General features: G+C 38.3%; 1 protein-coding gene across 12 annotated transcripts in view; it reads right to left on the bottom strand.

Annotated features, from left to right (window-relative positions):
* RIMKLB (ribosomal modification protein rimK like family member B) overlaps positions 1–18,907 on the bottom strand; it is an 89,958-nt gene that overhangs the window by 44,659 nt on the left and 26,392 nt on the right. For 11 of the 12 annotated variants that reach the window (XM_021394538.1, XM_021394619.1, XM_021394529.1 and 8 more), the window contains 2 exons: positions 4,316–4,546; positions 2,172–2,258 (listed from right to left, as the gene is read on the bottom strand). In XM_021394538.1, coding sequence (XP_021250213.1) covers positions 2,172–2,258; positions 4,316–4,546 — 318 coding nt within the window. The remainder of the gene's footprint in view (positions 1–2,171; positions 2,259–4,315; positions 4,547–18,907) is intronic. The other variant, XM_021394565.1, reaches the window with a different exon arrangement.

Here is an 18,907-nt window from a genome sequence, read left to right as displayed (position 1 = left end):
ACAGGCAGTTACTCCTACTGTATTCCTAAAACTGAACAGAATGAATGATGCTTTGGAGGGGAACTACTTAGCTTTTGGTAATTATGCATCACCACAAAATCTTGGCAAAATAAAAATGGCACATGTGAAGCAGCAGCAAACTGTGCAGAAAATGGGCTTAGGAGAGCATGACTTTTATTCATCAAACAACATCTGTGGACACATTTGTCTCATTTTTAAATACCATTTGAAAACAGCTCATCTTAAATTAATTTGTAGAAGTTTCCCAATACTCTTAATGTGAAACTGCAGGCGCTGTAATGAATTTGCATTAAAATGTATGGTATGTGAAGTATGTAAAATTTGTAAAGAAAGCTACAGAATTAATTGATGCTTTGGGACCCTCTGGAGGTCATCTGGTCCCATCACTTACTCAAGCAGGGGTACCTCCAGCAGGCAGCCCAGGACCATGTCCAGATGGCTTTTGAGTGTCATCATGGAAGAGACTCTGCAACCAATCTGGCAAACTTGTGCCAGCACTCAGTCATCCACATACCATGGAAGTGGTTCCCGGCATTTAGAGGGAACATCCTGCGTTCCAGTTTGTGTACACCAATGCTTGTCCTGGCACTGGGCACCACTGAAAAGAGCCTGGCTCTATCCTCTTGATACTCTTCCTTTAGATAGTAGTAGACTTGGTAAAATCCCCTCCGAGCCTTCTCTTCTCTAGGCTCAATAGTCCCTTCTCTTCCCAGCCTTCCCTCACAGGAGACCTGCTCCAATTCCTTGATCACCTCTGTGGCCCTTTGCTGGACTTCTCAGAACTTCTTTTTGTTCTGAGAGCCCAGCACTGGACTCAGAACTCCAGGTGTGGTCTTCCCATTGCTGAGTAGATGGGAAGAGTCACTTCCCTTGACCTGCTGGTAATACTTTGCCTAATGCAGCCCAGGATAACACTAGCCTTAAGCTGAGATTCATAATGAATTCTAGCTAAAAATTGAAAAGAAACTCAATAGCTGCAAACTCTACAATTATTTCCAGATCTTAACAAGAAGCAGTGTCAAAGCAAACTCAATCCAGTTCTTCAGTTACTCCACATTTGTCAAATTCAGCTTGCTGAAAAGTCAAATTCCAGCATCATAGCTCCGCAAAGGTCTGCAAGCATTTAAGGCCATACAAATGTGTATTACTGCCAAAATCTTCTACTGCCCCAGCCTTTTGCTCTCAGTCTTCCACTACATCAGTGCAAGAATTTGTGAAAATAAATGGTAATTCAAGCAAGGAATAACAAACATAGCCAGTCTAGATTTAGCTAATAATTGCTCCTGAATTCATTTACTACAGTTACAGAAACCATCACGCTTCAGAAGAGATGCACCAGAACAACAGTGCAACAAGAAGGAAGAAGAGGTGTCACGTTGGTATGTTTCTATTAGCTTTTGGTAATTCCTGGTTTACGTGCTTAAACATCAATTTCAGACTCTTTTTACTTCTAGTATTTATCAAATTGGTTTTAAAGTGGATTAAAAACAGTGTGATCTCCTATGTAAATTACCTCTAAAATTGAATCTAAACCTTTTTCCTTTAGTAGATCACTATCTACTGTTAAAATGAATAGATGTAGTATTTCATATTCAACATTTAAAAGACTAATAACAGAAAAATTTCACATCAGCCTGCTGCACTATCACCAGTACTTTCTGCGATTTTTTTTCCTCAAAAAAAAAGATTCCATTTGGCAAACTGTAAATGAGATTATATTTAAATCAGAATCCTAACTATAGATAAAGTCATTTAGAAAGAAAAGACGAATTAAGGTTCGTTGAACTAAGATTTCGTTTCTTACGCCTGTTTAGAAACATCCCTAAAATCCAGGTAGGCATCTCTCTATATCCCTGGAGCTAGGCCTTCCATTATTCCCGTTCAAAGCTCTCCTCGCAAAAGTCACTAATGCACTATAACTTTGAACCCTTACCTTCCCTGATATTTCAAGATTATGTTCTATTAAAACTGCTTCCCAGTATTGCAGCCTATTCAACATCCAGAATTTGGAGGCTAGAAGAACTTAGAAGTATGGCAAAAAAAAGTTTGATACCTAATAGAAAACCTTATTAACTATTACCCCTTGACAACACAATATCTCAAGTACTGCTCAGAGTACTCCCTGCCTTCACCTCTGACCTCAGACCCACCTCGGTGACCCCGCGTGTTCTTCACCACCATAGGGAACTCCAGCACTTCTGCCTCATCAATCATTTTGGCAAAATTCTCATGACCACCTGGTAAAAGAAAACCAATAATATTATATGCCACCAGCCTGGTGTAGCCAAACTGGGGACGTAATTGCGACACATTCCTCTCACTCTTCCAACTTAGATAATGCAGAGAAAAAAAATAACAGTTAAGAAAAATTTGGCCACAGAGCACAGTCAGAATTTTGAGGTGTCTGTAATCTGTGCATTACTGATTTCTACTTCCTTTGGAATGTAAGACACAAATTGACAATCATAGAATGGCTTAGGTTGGGTGGGACCTTAAAGATTCAGTTCCAGGACAGGGGTTGCCAACCCCTAGATCAGGTCTGCGCGGGGCCCCATCCAACCTGGCCTTGAATGCCCCCCAAGGCTTCTCTGGGCAGCCTGTTCCAGTGCCTCACCACTCTCTTGAGTTAAGAATTTAATCCTAACATCTAACCTAAATCTCTTCTAGATTAACGAATGTTTAACAATGACAATGGTCATTGATCACAACCCCAAAAAGCTCAATCCAGTCTTCCAAATCTGAATGCCCTGATTCTACCATCTTGTTCCAGTTCAGCCCTTCTATTTTATCATCCAAATTTTCTAACAGGAAAATAGCACAGACATAACACCAGGAACAGTTCCATCCAAACTACTAGCCAGAAAAACAGCACGGAATACAAAGTCAAGGCGTAATCCTGACAGCAGTAACAATTCAAATCCTGTCACCCGCTTCCCCTTTTCTAAGGCTTAAGTCTCTTGCATCTCTTTCTCCCTATTTCTTGAATTACTACTTTGATCTTTTTGTTGCGTTACATCTGTAAGAATCTTAGAGAGTAACATTTAACAATCATTCACTATGATTGATGCTTTAATTTTATTTGAGTTCTTTGATTCACAGGAGGCTGACCACAATACAAGAAATAAGATAAGTCAGCAGATGAAGGGATGAGACTCCTCTAAAAGCATGTGCAGTAAAGCACAGAAGTCAAGCCAGGACACTGGTCAGAAAGCCAGAAGCAACCATCACTACTCTAGCACAGATTTTAACGCATGTCACAGAATAACGTGCAGTTCAGCACATCCTGTTTTTATTGGCAAAGCAGCTCTCCTTGTTAACTTGATAAAAAAGAAAGGCCACACTTTGTCAAATTCCAGAGATGGGCACTAAAAGAATTAAAAGACAGGCAGGGAGTTAGGAAGAAACAGAGATGTTCTCCAACTATACCATCACTCTTTGTTTCCCTTTCCCCACAAAGGATTAAAAACTCATTCCTTTCTCAAGGAGCTAGAGCAATTTTCTCTATAAAGAAAGGATGTTTCTTCTCAAATGTGTTTTCATACTAATTCATAGAAATAGCTGACTGATGCTTTTGTCAAGTTTGTTTTTTTGCCAAGTTTTCATTGTAAAAGCCTATCAGTGTTACTGCATGAAGAAGAGGAAAGTAGAAATGCTTCCCAAGAAAGAAAGGAAAGGTGACAGGTGCATTCCATTTCTTAATGTATATTAATTAAAGCAAAGATAAAATCTCCATAGCTCAAACAAACGGCTCTCCTAATCTGGCACTCTGACAGGAACCAAAGACTCCAGAGGCAGGGAACATCAGTAACTAACTGATGGAGAGAACTCTGGAGGGAAATGAAACCTCAAAGAACTGTTAATACTTGAACATGTGAACTTGTGCTATTTCTGGCCTTTCATAACAACTAATATATTTGCAGATGTTTTTATTCATATAGAAGTTTGACCTATTTTCAGATTTTACTGAAGTCTAGATCTTTAATATCCTGTGACACTCAGTTCCCTGAGTTTCCGTCTGTTGTTTTAGGCAACTGGAGGAGTTCAAAGTGCTTTAGAAGTAATCAGAAAAGTTAGTTGCTGGTAGGTAGAGGCATAATTAAACTACTCTTCATAAAATATCACAGCTAACCAACAAAGCCAAACCAGCATCTGACTATCGTACTATTTCTAGTTACTGATCTCTTATCTGTGGAATCAGCCTCACACTGCTTAATCCTAAGGATTTCCAATACTTGACTCACTATAAAAGCATAAATTCTGCAAGCAACTATTCTATTTGATTCCAAAGCCTTACCATATGAAAAAGTGTCTGGCAGGGGCACACCATGACCAGCAAGTTCCTGAAACGTCCAGAACTTATTGACACAGTTGAGGATGGCCTGGGGACGATTCATCAATCGACAGCCCATCTTCTCTAGATGGCGAAGGACTGTGATATCACTGTCACTTTGGACCCAAGGTGTTGGTACCCGGACAACCACCACCTGTGGGTAAGCAGTAATAAGCTCCCCGTTCACCCGGAGACCTAAAGAAGGAAAAGAAAACCATTCCAATCAGCTGCAAGGTATTCAGGAAAACGGAAACACACAAAGAAACACTACCCTGTATTTGACCGCACTAGACTTAAGTGGTGAGCATTAGAACAGCACACATCTTGTCAGTCGTACTGTTTCATACGCTACTTTTACATCATATTAGAGCACATAATCCTAGGCCACTTCCCAGGATGAAAAATTTTTTTCTAGGTTGAATTGTCAACCTTCCTATGCACCTTAGCTGCACACTACAACGACAAGAGCAGTAACGATAACTCAGGAAGTCCCTGCCTCTCACATATACTTCTTGCCTACATGACACAGTTTGTACCTATCTCAGTCCCACCTGTATTAATTCCTGTTTGTGGAATCACATTACACAATCACCATAGTAATTGAGCTTAAATATGACCCTTAAAAAAGCAACATTTTTAACAGATCATTTCAAAATCTGACATATAACAAATAAATACTCAGAAAGAACTTCACCAGCTAGCAGGGCTGCACTAGGTAACATTAAGGAAGGAATTGTAAGGAAAGTCAGCTCCATCACCAAGACCAATGTAATCACTTTGTCATGACCTACAGTTTTACAGACAATGTCACTGAAAAAAAAAAAAACCACACACAGAAAGGAAAATTGCAAGAATGGAAATATGACAGGATCAGTTGGGAAGGCATCAAGCTTGATGAAGACAGTCTGGCAGCTGAAAATGGGAAGAGATGAGTATTTTATATTCACTTCATTTGCCTTTAAGACCAACTGATTTGAATGTAAAATACACTGTTCACACTGCTGTCAGCACCTTAAGGGTTAAAAACGAGAAAAAGTGAGCTGAGAAATCACAGTTCATCTGCATTTCTGTGCCTACGAAAGGCCTGCTCTAACTATTCAGACTTAGTCCAAAATAATTACGTGATTAGCTCTATTCCAAAGTCATTACTTTTCAAATACAGACATGCACCTACCCAATCTGTAGACACACATTCTGCCAGGAAATATATTTTCTTTTTATTTTCATTCATTACACATTTGAAGTAATGTGTTGAGGATAAGGGGCCCGATGTGTACTTCCTGCTTTCTCTTTCCAACCAGGTTGTATCTTAGAGCTTGCACCAAAAATAATGAAATAAACACCCAACTCCCTAAATGGAAGTAGATATCTATTGCCCAACCATCAGGAGGGCATAGAACCATACTCTAGAAAGGCCAAAACAAAGCCATATCCAACAAAAATCTTTTTTTTCCAGTACCCATTGCTAGAATTGTACAGAGATGAGAAAACAAACAGACGGATACTCTGGATGTTAACCTCATTAGCACCAAGCACTGTCACATTGCAGCTGACATGATTTGAGCATTTAAAGAAGCAGGCTTCAGACACACACACACCATCCTATAGAAGCATCTCAAGTAAGACTAAAAACAAAGATTGATAGCAAACTGAGTAGAATGTGAATATCAGGAAATGGACTATCATCTCCTTTAATCAGAAAAAGAGTACAGATTTAAGAAAAATATTCTAACTTGCCAGTCAGATTCCGTTTATTCCATTTACACATGTAGAAAATACATTAAGGTTTACATTCAACTACATCCACTTTTTGGCACTGTAATTGCATGCATGTTCTGATTCATGTGCAGGCTGTGTAGCAACCCATTTTTACAAAGTACTATATTTCCTGCAGACTCCCAAAATTGCCACTGTACATCTCTGCTGTGAACCATAACTACAGTTTTCTAATTCATAATCTCTCAGAGTCTATTTTGTTATTCTTTTTTCCAGTCATACCATATGCTGAAGTTCTGCACAATGGAGTTTGAAAAAGAAAACAGTATAAATGTAGATGCCTCAGATAGGATTCTTCTGAATACCTGGCTTAGACTTGACTAAGAGACTGGTGTAAATTGAGTCAGGCCACCACTCCCCTTGAATGACACTGGGAGCCAAGTGACATTATCAACAGAACAATCTGAGCTTTTGTTCTCAATTCAAATATTTCCTCTTTTTTGGATACTCTTCTCTCCAGAACTTTTTTTTTTCTCTCTCTCCTAACAGAAGACAGTGTACAAACAAGGAGAAGAGCTACTCAATGAAATGTATAATTTAAGTCACCACTATTGACATATACCATAAAAATTAGCTGCTGTTTCCCAGCAACACAGTGCTGCAAACAGAAGTGATTTTATTACAGCAAAAAGGAGTCCAATTCTGCCATTTAGAAAAACAAGCTTGTATTCAGCATTCCATCTGACACTCAGCAGTTAATGGTCACTATTGATGAGTACATTGATAAAATAATGTTTATTCACTATGATGCATTGAAAGCAGTAACACAGAACACATTAATGCATACAAATAATTTCTCTTCCAAAGAAACAATTCATGAATGTAAAGAAGGAGAGATCTAAAAAAAAAAGAAAGAAAGAAAGAAGGAAGGAAAGAAAAAAGATACACTGCAGAGGGGTTAAGAGTTAATAAAACGCTTTTTGAAAACTGAGATGTGGTCTCTTTCCTTTACAGTAACGGCACCATTCCAGACCCAGAACAGTAACAGTGAGTTACATTCATGGTTGCCTGCAGACAATGAACAGATCTCACAAAAAAAGCAGGAGGCAGAAGTTCAGATCATATGGAAGTACCTCAAAGAATAGCAACTTGGTCCATTTGTTGGCCTCCTCAAATGATGCCCATGACATTGCAGACATGGAAAACAGATAGCCATAAAGTCCTTTGTAGTACCAGTACTGATAGTAAGGAAAGGTAGATTTCACTGATTCTCAGTATGAACTTTACCAACATCCATTTCACTACTGCATGGAAAAAAAAAATCTGAAGTTACAAAACATGTGGGTATTCTTTGGCCCTATGAGGTAGAAGACTCCTGAGCTGGAATATCACATTTTATAGTAAATCCTGCACTTGAGCAAGACCTGTTCTTTCACTCAATTTTCTTTGGTCTTCCTCTGTGAGATATGTCTACAAAATGGAATATGGCAGACCTTTAACATTTTACAGCAAATACCACAGTATTAAGATGAAAGTGCAGAAGGAGCTTTTTGCAATGACAACTGTAATCAAACAGGAATTAACTTAACTGAGTTACACCACATCCTTCAAGCTTCCACCAAGCCTCAAGTTTCTCTCTAACACAGCTCAAAGCAGCACACAGTAACTGTGTGGTTAATTAAGTACATGATTCCTCATCAGCTGGCCCAACCGCTCCTGCTGCTTGCAATTCCCTAGGAATAGCAGGTGAGCTGAAAGAACCAAGTAGCTGGACTCTACTGAAGAGGCTTACTGAGATCTGAACAGATTAGAAGCCACTACATGAACTTGTGAAGTCCACAGAAAACAGATGTAGCATTAAACTTCAGCAAAGATGAAAGAAAGAAGGAAAAACTGCTGCTGCCATTAGCAGTGAGATAAGAAGACATGTATCTATAGCCTAAGGAAGTCCTTGAGACAGTAACATCTAACATGGTAGAGTTTACTTGCATAGCAAGATACAAAGGACAACAGTTTCCTCTCTGCCACACAATTTAGTACAGTTTTAGGGTGGATGCACATATTTTAGAAAGTATAAATAAAAAACAACTCTGGAATTCCCTAGCCCTCACTCAAACATGTAGGTCTTTTTAGTAGCGTCTGTCTTCATCCTTAGGACAATTTATCAATTATACGCGTCCAACCTGCTAGTTTTATCTTTTTATTGCTCTCTTTTTTTTATGTTTTAATAAAGAATATATTTTAAAAATGCTTTATTACTTTTGTACATTAACTATATTATATATTTTATATGTAGCACAAGACAATTCCTCTTCTCCCAATGCAGCCCAGGCAAGCCAAAAGGTTGGACATTCCTGAATTCAATGCAATTCAACTCAATTCCTCAATTACAAAACCTAGTTCTAAAGAGTTATCATTTAGGTGGCACATATTCCAAATGAAATACCTCAAAATAGGCATGCAAACAAAACAGAGTTATTGTGACTTTAACAGCTGCTGGCTGTCAGCTAAGATTCGTAAACTGACTATGTGCTTGTAGCCATGGGACAGCAAAACATAAGGCAAAAAGCTTGACCTTAAGCCTCAGTGAAGAGGTTTCACAATTAGTCTTACCCAGCAACTGGGACAAGCCAAGTGTGCAAATACAGTCAGTGATAATATCCTGTAAAGCCTGCAAGTCAAATACACTTCTGCAAATCAATCACATATACAGAGTACATCAGTTCTTAAACTGCAGCCTCTAATCTATTACAATCCATAAGCATAGTTAGTCTGTTTTCTTGCACTTTAGAAACTATAAGAACTTTTCTGAATGGCTATAAAGGATCAAAATTTCAAGAAACAGTGCATAGCTTCTGAACACCTTAACTCACACCCAAGCAGCATTTTAAATTACTAGACATTTTTAAACTTGCTTTATTCAGTCTTGCATTCTACGCAAAGCCCCTCCAAATTCTACAGTCATCAGTTCATCAAAAGATTAACAGCTATTGCTGTGAAGCAACACCTCCTGTCCACCTAGCACATTATGAACAACTGTATCTTCAGCTGTTACAATGTCTATCTTCTCACAGAAGGAACCTGGTTTCAGGAAGTAAGTCCAAAATCAAAAAGATTTGCTAGGAATGTCAAAAATAAATGTGGAGATTTTACATCTTTCACTACAGCAAACTATCAGCATTTTAAACAAAATATAAATCTCAGTAATAATTAAATTGATAAAAGTATTTTCATTCCAAATATTGTTTTGGGAAACAATTAAAAAAAAAAAAAAAAAAAAACCTGACTCAACAAGACCATGGATTACGTAGGACTCAAATTCAGGTCTTCAAGTACAGCACAACCATAAGAACCACAGCTCAGTTAACTTATTAAACAAAACGATACAACACAAAGCTAAACGATTAAATGCACAAGTGCTAGGAGAACTCCTTAGGCTGCCATGTAAATCAAATCACTGATATCTGATATCAAAATACTGACACTGATTCTGTTTCCATGCACAAATAAATAGTATTAATTGATACTCTATAATAAATGAAAAGATGAAAGTAGCTGGAAATGTCAGAAGCTATGGTCTGAGGAAGAAATCCATAGAATATAAGCATAAGAGAAAGGAAGAAGAAACTTCCTCAGGGAGAAATACTGTATTAACTTGTACTTTTACATACTAAGGAAAAAAAAAAAACAGTAAACAGGTTTCCATAATCAAAACCATAATTCAAAAAAGCAGAAAAAAGGTGTTTCAGTATTCAGACAGACCAAATGAGTAGAATACATTTCTAACATCAGCAGTATACAAATAGAACAATACATGTCCACTGCACACAAAACATTCCAAAATATAAAATTTGAATGGCATTTTCAAAAACACTAAACATACACCAGCTTCTATTACATTCTTAAAAGGAACTAAGAGGGACTAAGAAATTCTCCCCCTCAAAAAAAATTTTCAGACTTCACCTCAGAGATCAGTATGCTGTCCTGAAAGTCTCCAGCTCTCTCAACTTCACTATCGCAATTTATCAGTCCAGCCACTATGGATTTGCTAACACTTCCTAAATGAACAGGCTTTGAGCAAGCAGGCTATTACAAATTCAATTTCTTTAGCTGGGAAAAACAGACTAGCCTCCCAGCACAAAAAACGTTACTCACAATTCGAGGACGCCTCATTCTGCTGTTTTTCCCAACTAATCAGACACTGTAACAAGAATCACTGAATTTGCTTACAAATCTTGACTCACTCTTCTTCGCAAAACAGTACGTTACTATTTCTGGTTCATTCACCCTTCCAGTATCTGTCAGGCACAAGATGCTGCACAATATCTGTGTTAAAGTTCTAAAGTGTTTTATAATTACTTACAGTTTACTTGAAGATAATTAAATCTGTTTCATCCTAACTGCAATATTAAAGCTCAAAAGGAAAATACCCAAACTTTATCACTAATAGTAGTTTACTGGCAATAACAAACACACATTTCCTCACTAGCCTCGACAAATGAAACAGCATTTCTACAGTTTTTAAAACTTCACAAACTTTGGGCATCTCAGTTGAATCAGTCCTACTTCATGTTCCTTCCTTGACTCAGAGTACCTCTTGCCTTCTTGCCTAATACAGAATCATGCTTAGAAATGGCATGCATTCATGATAAACTTGAGGAGATGGATAACACTCAAAACAATTATAGCCATTCTGGTTAAGGCATTCTTTTCCAAACAATCGAAAACAGGCCAGACACCTGTATGTATAAGTCATTAATATTAACTAGACTTGATGGCTAGATCTGTTTTTCTGAGCTACATTTCTATTCACAATACACTGCTTATAATCCCAAATCACAATCACTTCAGAGTCATGCATAAATGTGAAATGAATGGACCCAAACATAAAGACATATACTGTGAAAAGTATTTTATAAACAGAGATTCATTCTAGGCCACCATCTTGCTTTGAATTTTTTTTATGGTAGGAATGTAAACACAGAAACTATACTGAAATCATGGTAAAGCATCAGCTACTGTTTTATATGTCCATAAACAATCACACAATTAAAAAACTTTCCACCAACAAAAAAAAAATACATTTTCAAAAACTGCTCAAAAAAACATTGAAAAGGGGCAAAAAGGAATTTCACAGTATTTTAGCCATATTCCCCTACACATATGTTTTAGTGATATAAGTGTCAAGATGCATTTTTAAATGGAGTGTTGCAGCAAAAATTTCAAAAAAAAAGAGGAATCAAAAGATTCAATTATTAAACAAAGAACAAAACAGTGTAAGAAAAGATATGGTTTTAAACACCTTGAAAACTTAATTTTTACTTTTCCAAGTGAGGTGGGTTTTTTTGTTTGGTTGTTTTTTTTAAAAAAGTTCTCATCATGCACCTGCTTTTATGATTTGTTCCTGAGCGAAGTTTGAAGAATTTAAAATACTTTCCATAGAAAAAACTCAAAGAAAAAAAATACATGAGACAAATTTGAACATACTGAAATTAAAAACTGACCAGAGTTTAGAAGTATCTTGATTATACTGAAGACAGTACTCTCACAGTTAATAACTGTGAGTGCAAGGGAGATGGTTTTTATTTGAACACTGCAAAAAGGTACTCCAATTTTTATACAAGTATCTGTATGTGTACATGCAAAAACAAACAAATAAACATAAAACCTTGGGTTTCATGATCAGTTTAAGCTCATCTGATTTAAGTCAGAGCTGGCGCATGTGGACAATCTTGTCTTTTACCACATCATCCATCATCTCTCTGTCCTGGTGTTGGGGGCCAACAGGCAATGAATGTTATGGAAGAAAAAAAAAGTTTTCAGCTTATATAGCTTCAGAGTCATGAGTATCAACACACAAGTAGCAAGGAACTGTAACTTTGGGGTGAAGTTTTACAAGACAGCTGAGACAACAAACTTAACCTGAAACCAAAAGATGAAATCTCACTACTCTATTTTGACTATATACTCTCCTTTGCTCTGTATTCCTGGTGCTTGTCTGTCACAAAGTTAGGTTGGCTAGCTACATCTGCATAGCACTATTCATGACTTTTGATGTCTCAGTTAGCTGCCTGAGACATCAGTGGGATGAAATCTTCATGAATCATCACACTTGGACATAAACACTATTAAACCAGCAAAAATCAGCTCTGCCACTGAAAGAAAGAGCTCTGCTCTCTTGCTGTTGCAGCTGCTGGATCCAAATCCCACAGGGTTTCTCTACATTACTTGCAAAAGTATTTGTACACCTACACAACAACTTGAATCCAAAAGAAGAAGAAGGCAGTGCAGAGGCAGAAAATGAGTAGTTAAGAATAGCTTTTTTCACTGTTTCTTTTAGTGGCAGTGTCATCTTAAAGTTGTCTGCATCTTAAAATATTTCAGATTACTTCTGAAGTAGGCTAGGATTTTAAGCATTATTATTTAGATTAGCAAAGAAGGTTCATGAGTTGGATTGCTAATGAACTGCTACTGCTATTGCTATCACCAAGCTTGTTGCAGCATGCTTAAAGTAACTTTAGCTCTCTTGAAGTAATCTCACTTAAAGATAAACAAAACAAAATAGTCTAACCTAAGAAGGAAGTAAAAAAAAAAACCACCTAAAGCATTTAGTATATTTTGATATATTGTAACTAATAGTTTCTTCTATGAAAGGAAAGGTTATTTTGCTCTTTGTATCTGTTGAGTTTCCATGGAAATAAATAGGAGGCATTACTTCCGAATCAACCTACGTAGTAATTGAACGTTGTGTGGATCAGAAATGCGTTGACGTACCTCTCATGTCCACTACTGACATGCAATACAGACCTTATAGGAAAAACTCTAAACATGCACTGAAAACTGAAGTAGTTCAAAATGTGAAAGACGTTTTATAATATCATCAAAGCCATTATAAAATTAGTACTTAGGATAATTTGTATACAATTTTAATGATCTTAGAAATTTAACACTTTAACAATCAGTGAATACTCTGAAAACACTGATTAGCACTCCCAAATAAAGCATCACTACCACATTAATATGTCAAAGCACCATGATGCAGGTGTAAGACAAAAGTAGGGAAGAGAAAGAAAGGGAAAGTAATTCATCTAGAAAACAGAGATGTGATAGGAATAGAACACCTAGAGTTCAGTAACTAATGCACAGCATAGGATAGAGCAGGATATAATTGGAATTTAGAATAGTTCAGTCAAACCTACGAAGATCATCTAGTCCAGCTGCCTGAGCACATGAGGACTAAAAAAAGTTAAAGCATTTTATTAAGGGTATTATCCAAATGTCTCTTCGACCACCGACATACATGGGGTATCAACCACCTCACTAGGAAGTTCCACAGTTTTATCACCCACTCATCAGATTTTTCGTCACACCCAGTCTGACAGGAGCAGAGCCCAGCACCTTCCTCTGCTTCCCCTCCTCAGAGGGAGAAGAGACCTCGCTGCAGAGAGCAGTGAGGTTGCCTCCAAGCCTCCTGCCGACTGGGCGCTCTGAGTGTCCTCAGCCTCTTCTCACAGGATACAGCTTCCAAATCTGTCCAGCTTGGCTGCCCTCCTCTGGAAGCTTTCAAGAACCTTAACGTCCTTTTTATAATCTGGAGCCCAGAACTGCACACAATACTCCACATGAAGCTGCATCATTGTCTAATATAGCGGGAGAATGGCCACTAGCTGTGCTGTGTTTAATGCACTCAAAAACTCAGTTTGCTCCTTGGCTGCCAGGGCATACTGTTGGCTCACACTGAGCCTGCTGACACTAACACCCTAGATCTCTCTTTATGGGGTTGCTCTCCAGCCACTTGCCTCCCAGGCTGTTTCCAGCATTACTCCATCACAGGTGCTGCACATACCATTTACCCTTGTTGAACTTCATGCCACTGCCAATTGCCCAGTGCTCCAGAGTATCTAGATGAATAACAGACTCAGCCCGTAAGCTCTGGATCTGGACAGGCAGCCCTTGTCAGCAGCTGACACCCCTCTCTTTGGTGCCTGTGCTCATTGTCTGAGATGATGCAGGCATTGCCACTGCCACAACACTCAAGAATGCTTAATTGAGATCTGAATTAAGAACTGTCCTCTCCCCCTATTTCTCTCTTCCCTCAAGATCTTGGGCATAGATCTTGAACCTTGTGTTCAAGGAACGTTTAGATGTGTTGAGGAACATGATTTAGTGAGAACTACTGGTGACAGGTGGATGGTTGGACTGGATGATCTTGGAGGTCTTTTCCAACCTTGGTGATTCTGATTCTATGATTCTACATGTTACTATCACTTACCTGACCTGCTTTAGCTGACAAAACAGCAGGGACCTAACGTAACCACTGATTTACAGCAGCTCAGTAGTGGTCAGAGCTAAGTTAAGACAAACATGAACATACAGCTAACAAAACAAGAGAAGCATGCTCTTCCTTTTGACAGCAGCAGCTGAACTGTCCTATGAACATTAGCTCCAAGACAGGGTTTCTTGCAAGGGCTAGAAATAACAGCCTCCCTGTCACAAACATAAGGTATTCCTACACCTTTCTCCCTATTGCTTGCACTCACAGGCAACTTTGGTACCCAAATGGCTGCACCACAGTCCACCTCAAAAAAGCCTGAATGACAGAAAAATGACTTGGTGGGGGAGGGAAATTTATTGAGCTAAACTGGCTTGTGATTAGAAGATAAGGAGAAGTGCCTGTACAAGTGAGAAATAATGGCATAACTGGGAACAGAGATGAAAGAGGGAAAAAAAGGCAATCCCCCCGTGTTTTGGATGCCAGGAGCTACGAGTTCAGTAAGCCTGCCTAATGGAACTGCTGTCTAAAACCACTGCTCAGCACAGACCATACCTCAGAAGCAAAAAGAGCATTCTGCTTATAAACCAGACATGATCTCTTAGTTTCTGTGCTGCTATAGGTGAGTCTTCATGTATCTCTTGCCGAGATTTTCATACAATGTTCTCCACTAGGACATCTCAGTACATTTCCTGGGTCAAGAAAAGCTCTTAAGGCTTCAGAAGTACAAAGCACTCTCAACTGACAGAACTCCCATGGTAGATCTCTGTTGTTTTCTGTCATCTATCCAGTGCTCATCAACATCAAGAGCCTCAGAAACAAGAAGTACTAGGCTCCCCCTCAGCCCCATGTGCAGAAAATCATAATAATCAAACTTTACCAACATAAAATACAAGTCTTCAACATTAAAGAACAAGACTAGATATAAACACGTAACTAACTTTACAGCAAACTCACTCCATCTTAACATTGAGTCTCTCCCATATATTGAATGTCCAATTTCTGTAGATTTTCAATAGCAGATGAAGAATTAAGAGCACACTCCCCCAAAAATGGGTAACCACAAAGGTCTTTCCAAAACCAGACATAAACCCAGAGGAAAGACTCAAGCAATCCAGAATGGCAGAGGCATCTCCTTCTATCTGAGATGAATCTAAAATTTTCCCTGCAATGCCCAAAAACCTTTGAAGTGTGTAATTTAAGCACCACATCTCTCTCCGCTATGAAAAACCATCTTCTTTTATCTCAGCAATTCATCCTTTTATTACTAAAAGCAAATCACTCAATGGAGAAGCATCCCATGGGAGTTTTCCATTTCTAACAGAAACATGCATCTTTCATATCTGTCTCCCATATCAGGTTAGACATCTAGAAGTTTTTACATTTTCTTTTAATAAAACTTTTAATAAATAATATCTAACTACCTTTCTTTCCAAGTGTTCCTAAACATGTTTTTTGACCCTGAATTTTGGGGAACAGAAAGGATCCCTCAGAATACTGTTTTGACCTGTCATTCCAGTCTAAGAACCTTCTAAACAAAATCACATAAACTTTATGAGTCATTTGTTTTGGAGACAAATGTGCTCCTCTTAAAACCAGTAACTGAATAATGATACTTTCCTCAAAGGCTGGGTTAAAATTGACTTCCAAAGCTTGCATAGATAACATCACCTCCCATTTCTGGGGATATTTTGTATCCTAATATTTGGCGTTTTTTTGTGTGTACTGCAGAGAAATATTTAATTTACTCAGGTATATGCAATACAACAGTTTGGGGTCTCTTCATAAGTACAACATATAAATATATATGAATATAAAGTAAATAAAAAATAAATAAATGTAATTTGTTGTAAATGCAAAGATATAACCCAAAATTTCCTAGTTTTGACAGGCATTGATTAAAAAAATATAGAGAAAGCAAAACTGGAGTTGGAAGAATTCAGTTTTCCCCACATCTCTATAAGCTCACTGGGGTTCTTCCCTCTTCCCAGCTTTACAGGGTTACAATGACACTGCAGTAACTGCACACAAGGTCCATGCCACTACCGTAATGAAAATACAAATATAATCATAGAATGACTGGTGTTCCAAGGGACCTTAATCATTTAATTTCAACCCTTCTGCCATGGATAGGGTTGTGACCCACCAGATCATGACTCAGTTTCTCACCTGTTGTGGATGCAGAAGCTTCCACCTAGAACCAAGAAGGCGTTAACTAATTAAGAATCTGCTTAGTACGTTTCCTAATTAAGACACTCCACACAATCTGTAACTACCTACTACTACAAAGAAAATGTTCCTCAATATTACATAGATACACAGTCCTTCCAACCAGACTAGACAAATAAAGTAAATGAGGTCGTGGTAGTATGGAACTGAAAGGCAACAGAAGGAATATCCCCAGCTGTCATCTTATTTTGACCTTTGAAATCAACACATTTAAAAGACCTTACCAATCTTAGTAATCTCTTGACTGTAAATGTAGTTCTGAGTCTAACAATCCCTATAAATTCATAAATGCCTTTACCTACTTTTTCTTTGCACTACAAGCTCAAAAGATCTTTGTCTTACCTGCTTGGAAGTCAGCATCTGCCTAACTTAAAGAAACAAAGAGCACTGAAGGGCTGTTGAACTGATCACAAAAAAAAAAAAATCTGTGTCAGAGACAAGAAACTGAAGCTTTTTAAAACCATTTAGTATTACAAGACTCAAATCAATCTTGCACAGATTCCTCTAAGAAACTCCTTTAAATATTTACAGATTACATTTTCCTCTGCTTTACAGGAACACAATCAGAAAAATCTCATCTCCAAATGCCACCTTGAATCCATTCACAGAAAAAGAACTCTAATTTACATTCACTCCTAAACTCCACCTCTATTACTTAAAAAGATCAAAAATTCTTGAAAGTTAAATAGTTGGCTGCACGTTATGCACCTTGGGCTCAAGCAAGAAAAGAGGAGAAATGAACACCTTTTCAGAAATCACCGTGAGAAAAGGCTGGTCAGGTAATATTGTAGTTCAAAGTCAAAGACAAGTCACTATAAACTGCTGCTGCAGCAAGTTTGATTCTCCAGCCCCATGCAATCCATACAAGCCATTCTACTCACTGCACCTACTGGTGAGCAGGCAAACTTCCTCCATCAGCAACAAAACTATTCTGTTCTTTTGTTCAACTTGATTTCAGCAGGTACAGCACAACAAGCCCACTACAAGAAGTGATCGATACAAACGTCAGTGCAACAAACAAGCCTGGATCACAGCAACAACAGCAATCATCTGAACAGCTTACAATGTTAGCATACTGCCATTTTGAGACTGTAGAAGTGCATGTAGCGTGCTTTTCTTCAACCTGCACTGATAGCTCTATGGTCCTTATGCTAGCCCTCCTTCCAACTTAGTAAAAACAAGTTTGTCAGCCAGATTTCTCTTTCTCCAATTGTCCCTCTTGTTCTCATGTCTTAAATTAACAGTGCAATCCCTGATGGCTCTCACAGTCCTAGGTAAGAAAAAACTGGCAGCAATATTGCTATTAAGGTCCAGATGCCAGTCTCATACAAGTATGACAAGCAAGCAAAAGCACTGAAACACGCAGTTCAGATATACAGCATAACTATCATTTGAAGCCACAGATCTTATTCAACTCCAAGCATCCATAAAGGGCACGCACTTTCAGAATTCTGCCTAACCCTTAGTCCCAAGAAGGTAAGAAGAAATGCATAAAGAACCATTTTAGTCTTAGATCAGAATGATCCTGGGGAGATTGACAGAAAAACAAAAGTAAGTGAGATATATCAAAAACTTCCAGTCTTTATTATGTAACTTCTGTCTACTTTTCCACCTATATTTACACCATGACTCCAACCAGTAAACTCTATTACTTGGCAGCTCTCTGGGGAAACTAGTCTGAATCCCTCATGCAGAAAGTAACTACTCTGACTACTGCAGCAATCCTACATGCATTTGCAATGGTATAGTACCTGAGAAAGTCTCCAACAAACTTTCAAGAGACTGCAAATAGATCTTAAAGTCTCTCTCAGCAACAGGTGAGAAGGAACAAGTTCCCTCAGGAACGGCAGCAAATATAGCCAAGCCTGACTCGTGCAGTAGAACCCAGAGGAAACAACAGGTGACAAAAGTTGCAGACTCCTTTCTGCAGACCAAACTCTGCAAGGCCGTGATGAAATTCCTAAGATTAACTCAGCCTTTAGGCTACTGTAACTTTCTGCTCATTTACTTATATGGGCATTGGTGATAGTACCAAAGGAGAAGCTGAACTAAGAAAAGCTCAAGCTAAAGGGGCCAGAGTGAAAGATACAAGAACACAGGTACTGTACTCCTTCACCTTGTCCATAAGGGGAAAGGCTTGAGCAGAAGAAAAATCCTCTTGAGCAACACCTGGTTTCACAACTGCTGCCACAAGAAATGCTTTGGCTTTTATCATCCCAAGATACTTTCTGAAGAATGGAGACTGCTGAACAGAGAAAATCTCTCTGACAAAGTAAGCCTAAACTGCCTTTGTCAACAGATTCAATGTCATTAATGAGGAGGGATTTAAACCAGTGTCA

This window comes from Numida meleagris, chromosome 1 (assembly GCF_002078875.1).
Source record: "Numida meleagris isolate 19003 breed g44 Domestic line chromosome 1, NumMel1.0, whole genome shotgun sequence".
Classification (NCBI taxonomy): domain Eukaryota; kingdom Metazoa; phylum Chordata; class Aves; order Galliformes; family Numididae; genus Numida; species Numida meleagris.
The sequence above is the reverse complement of the archived record's forward strand: the minus strand, read 5'-3'. Positions and strand labels throughout refer to the sequence as shown.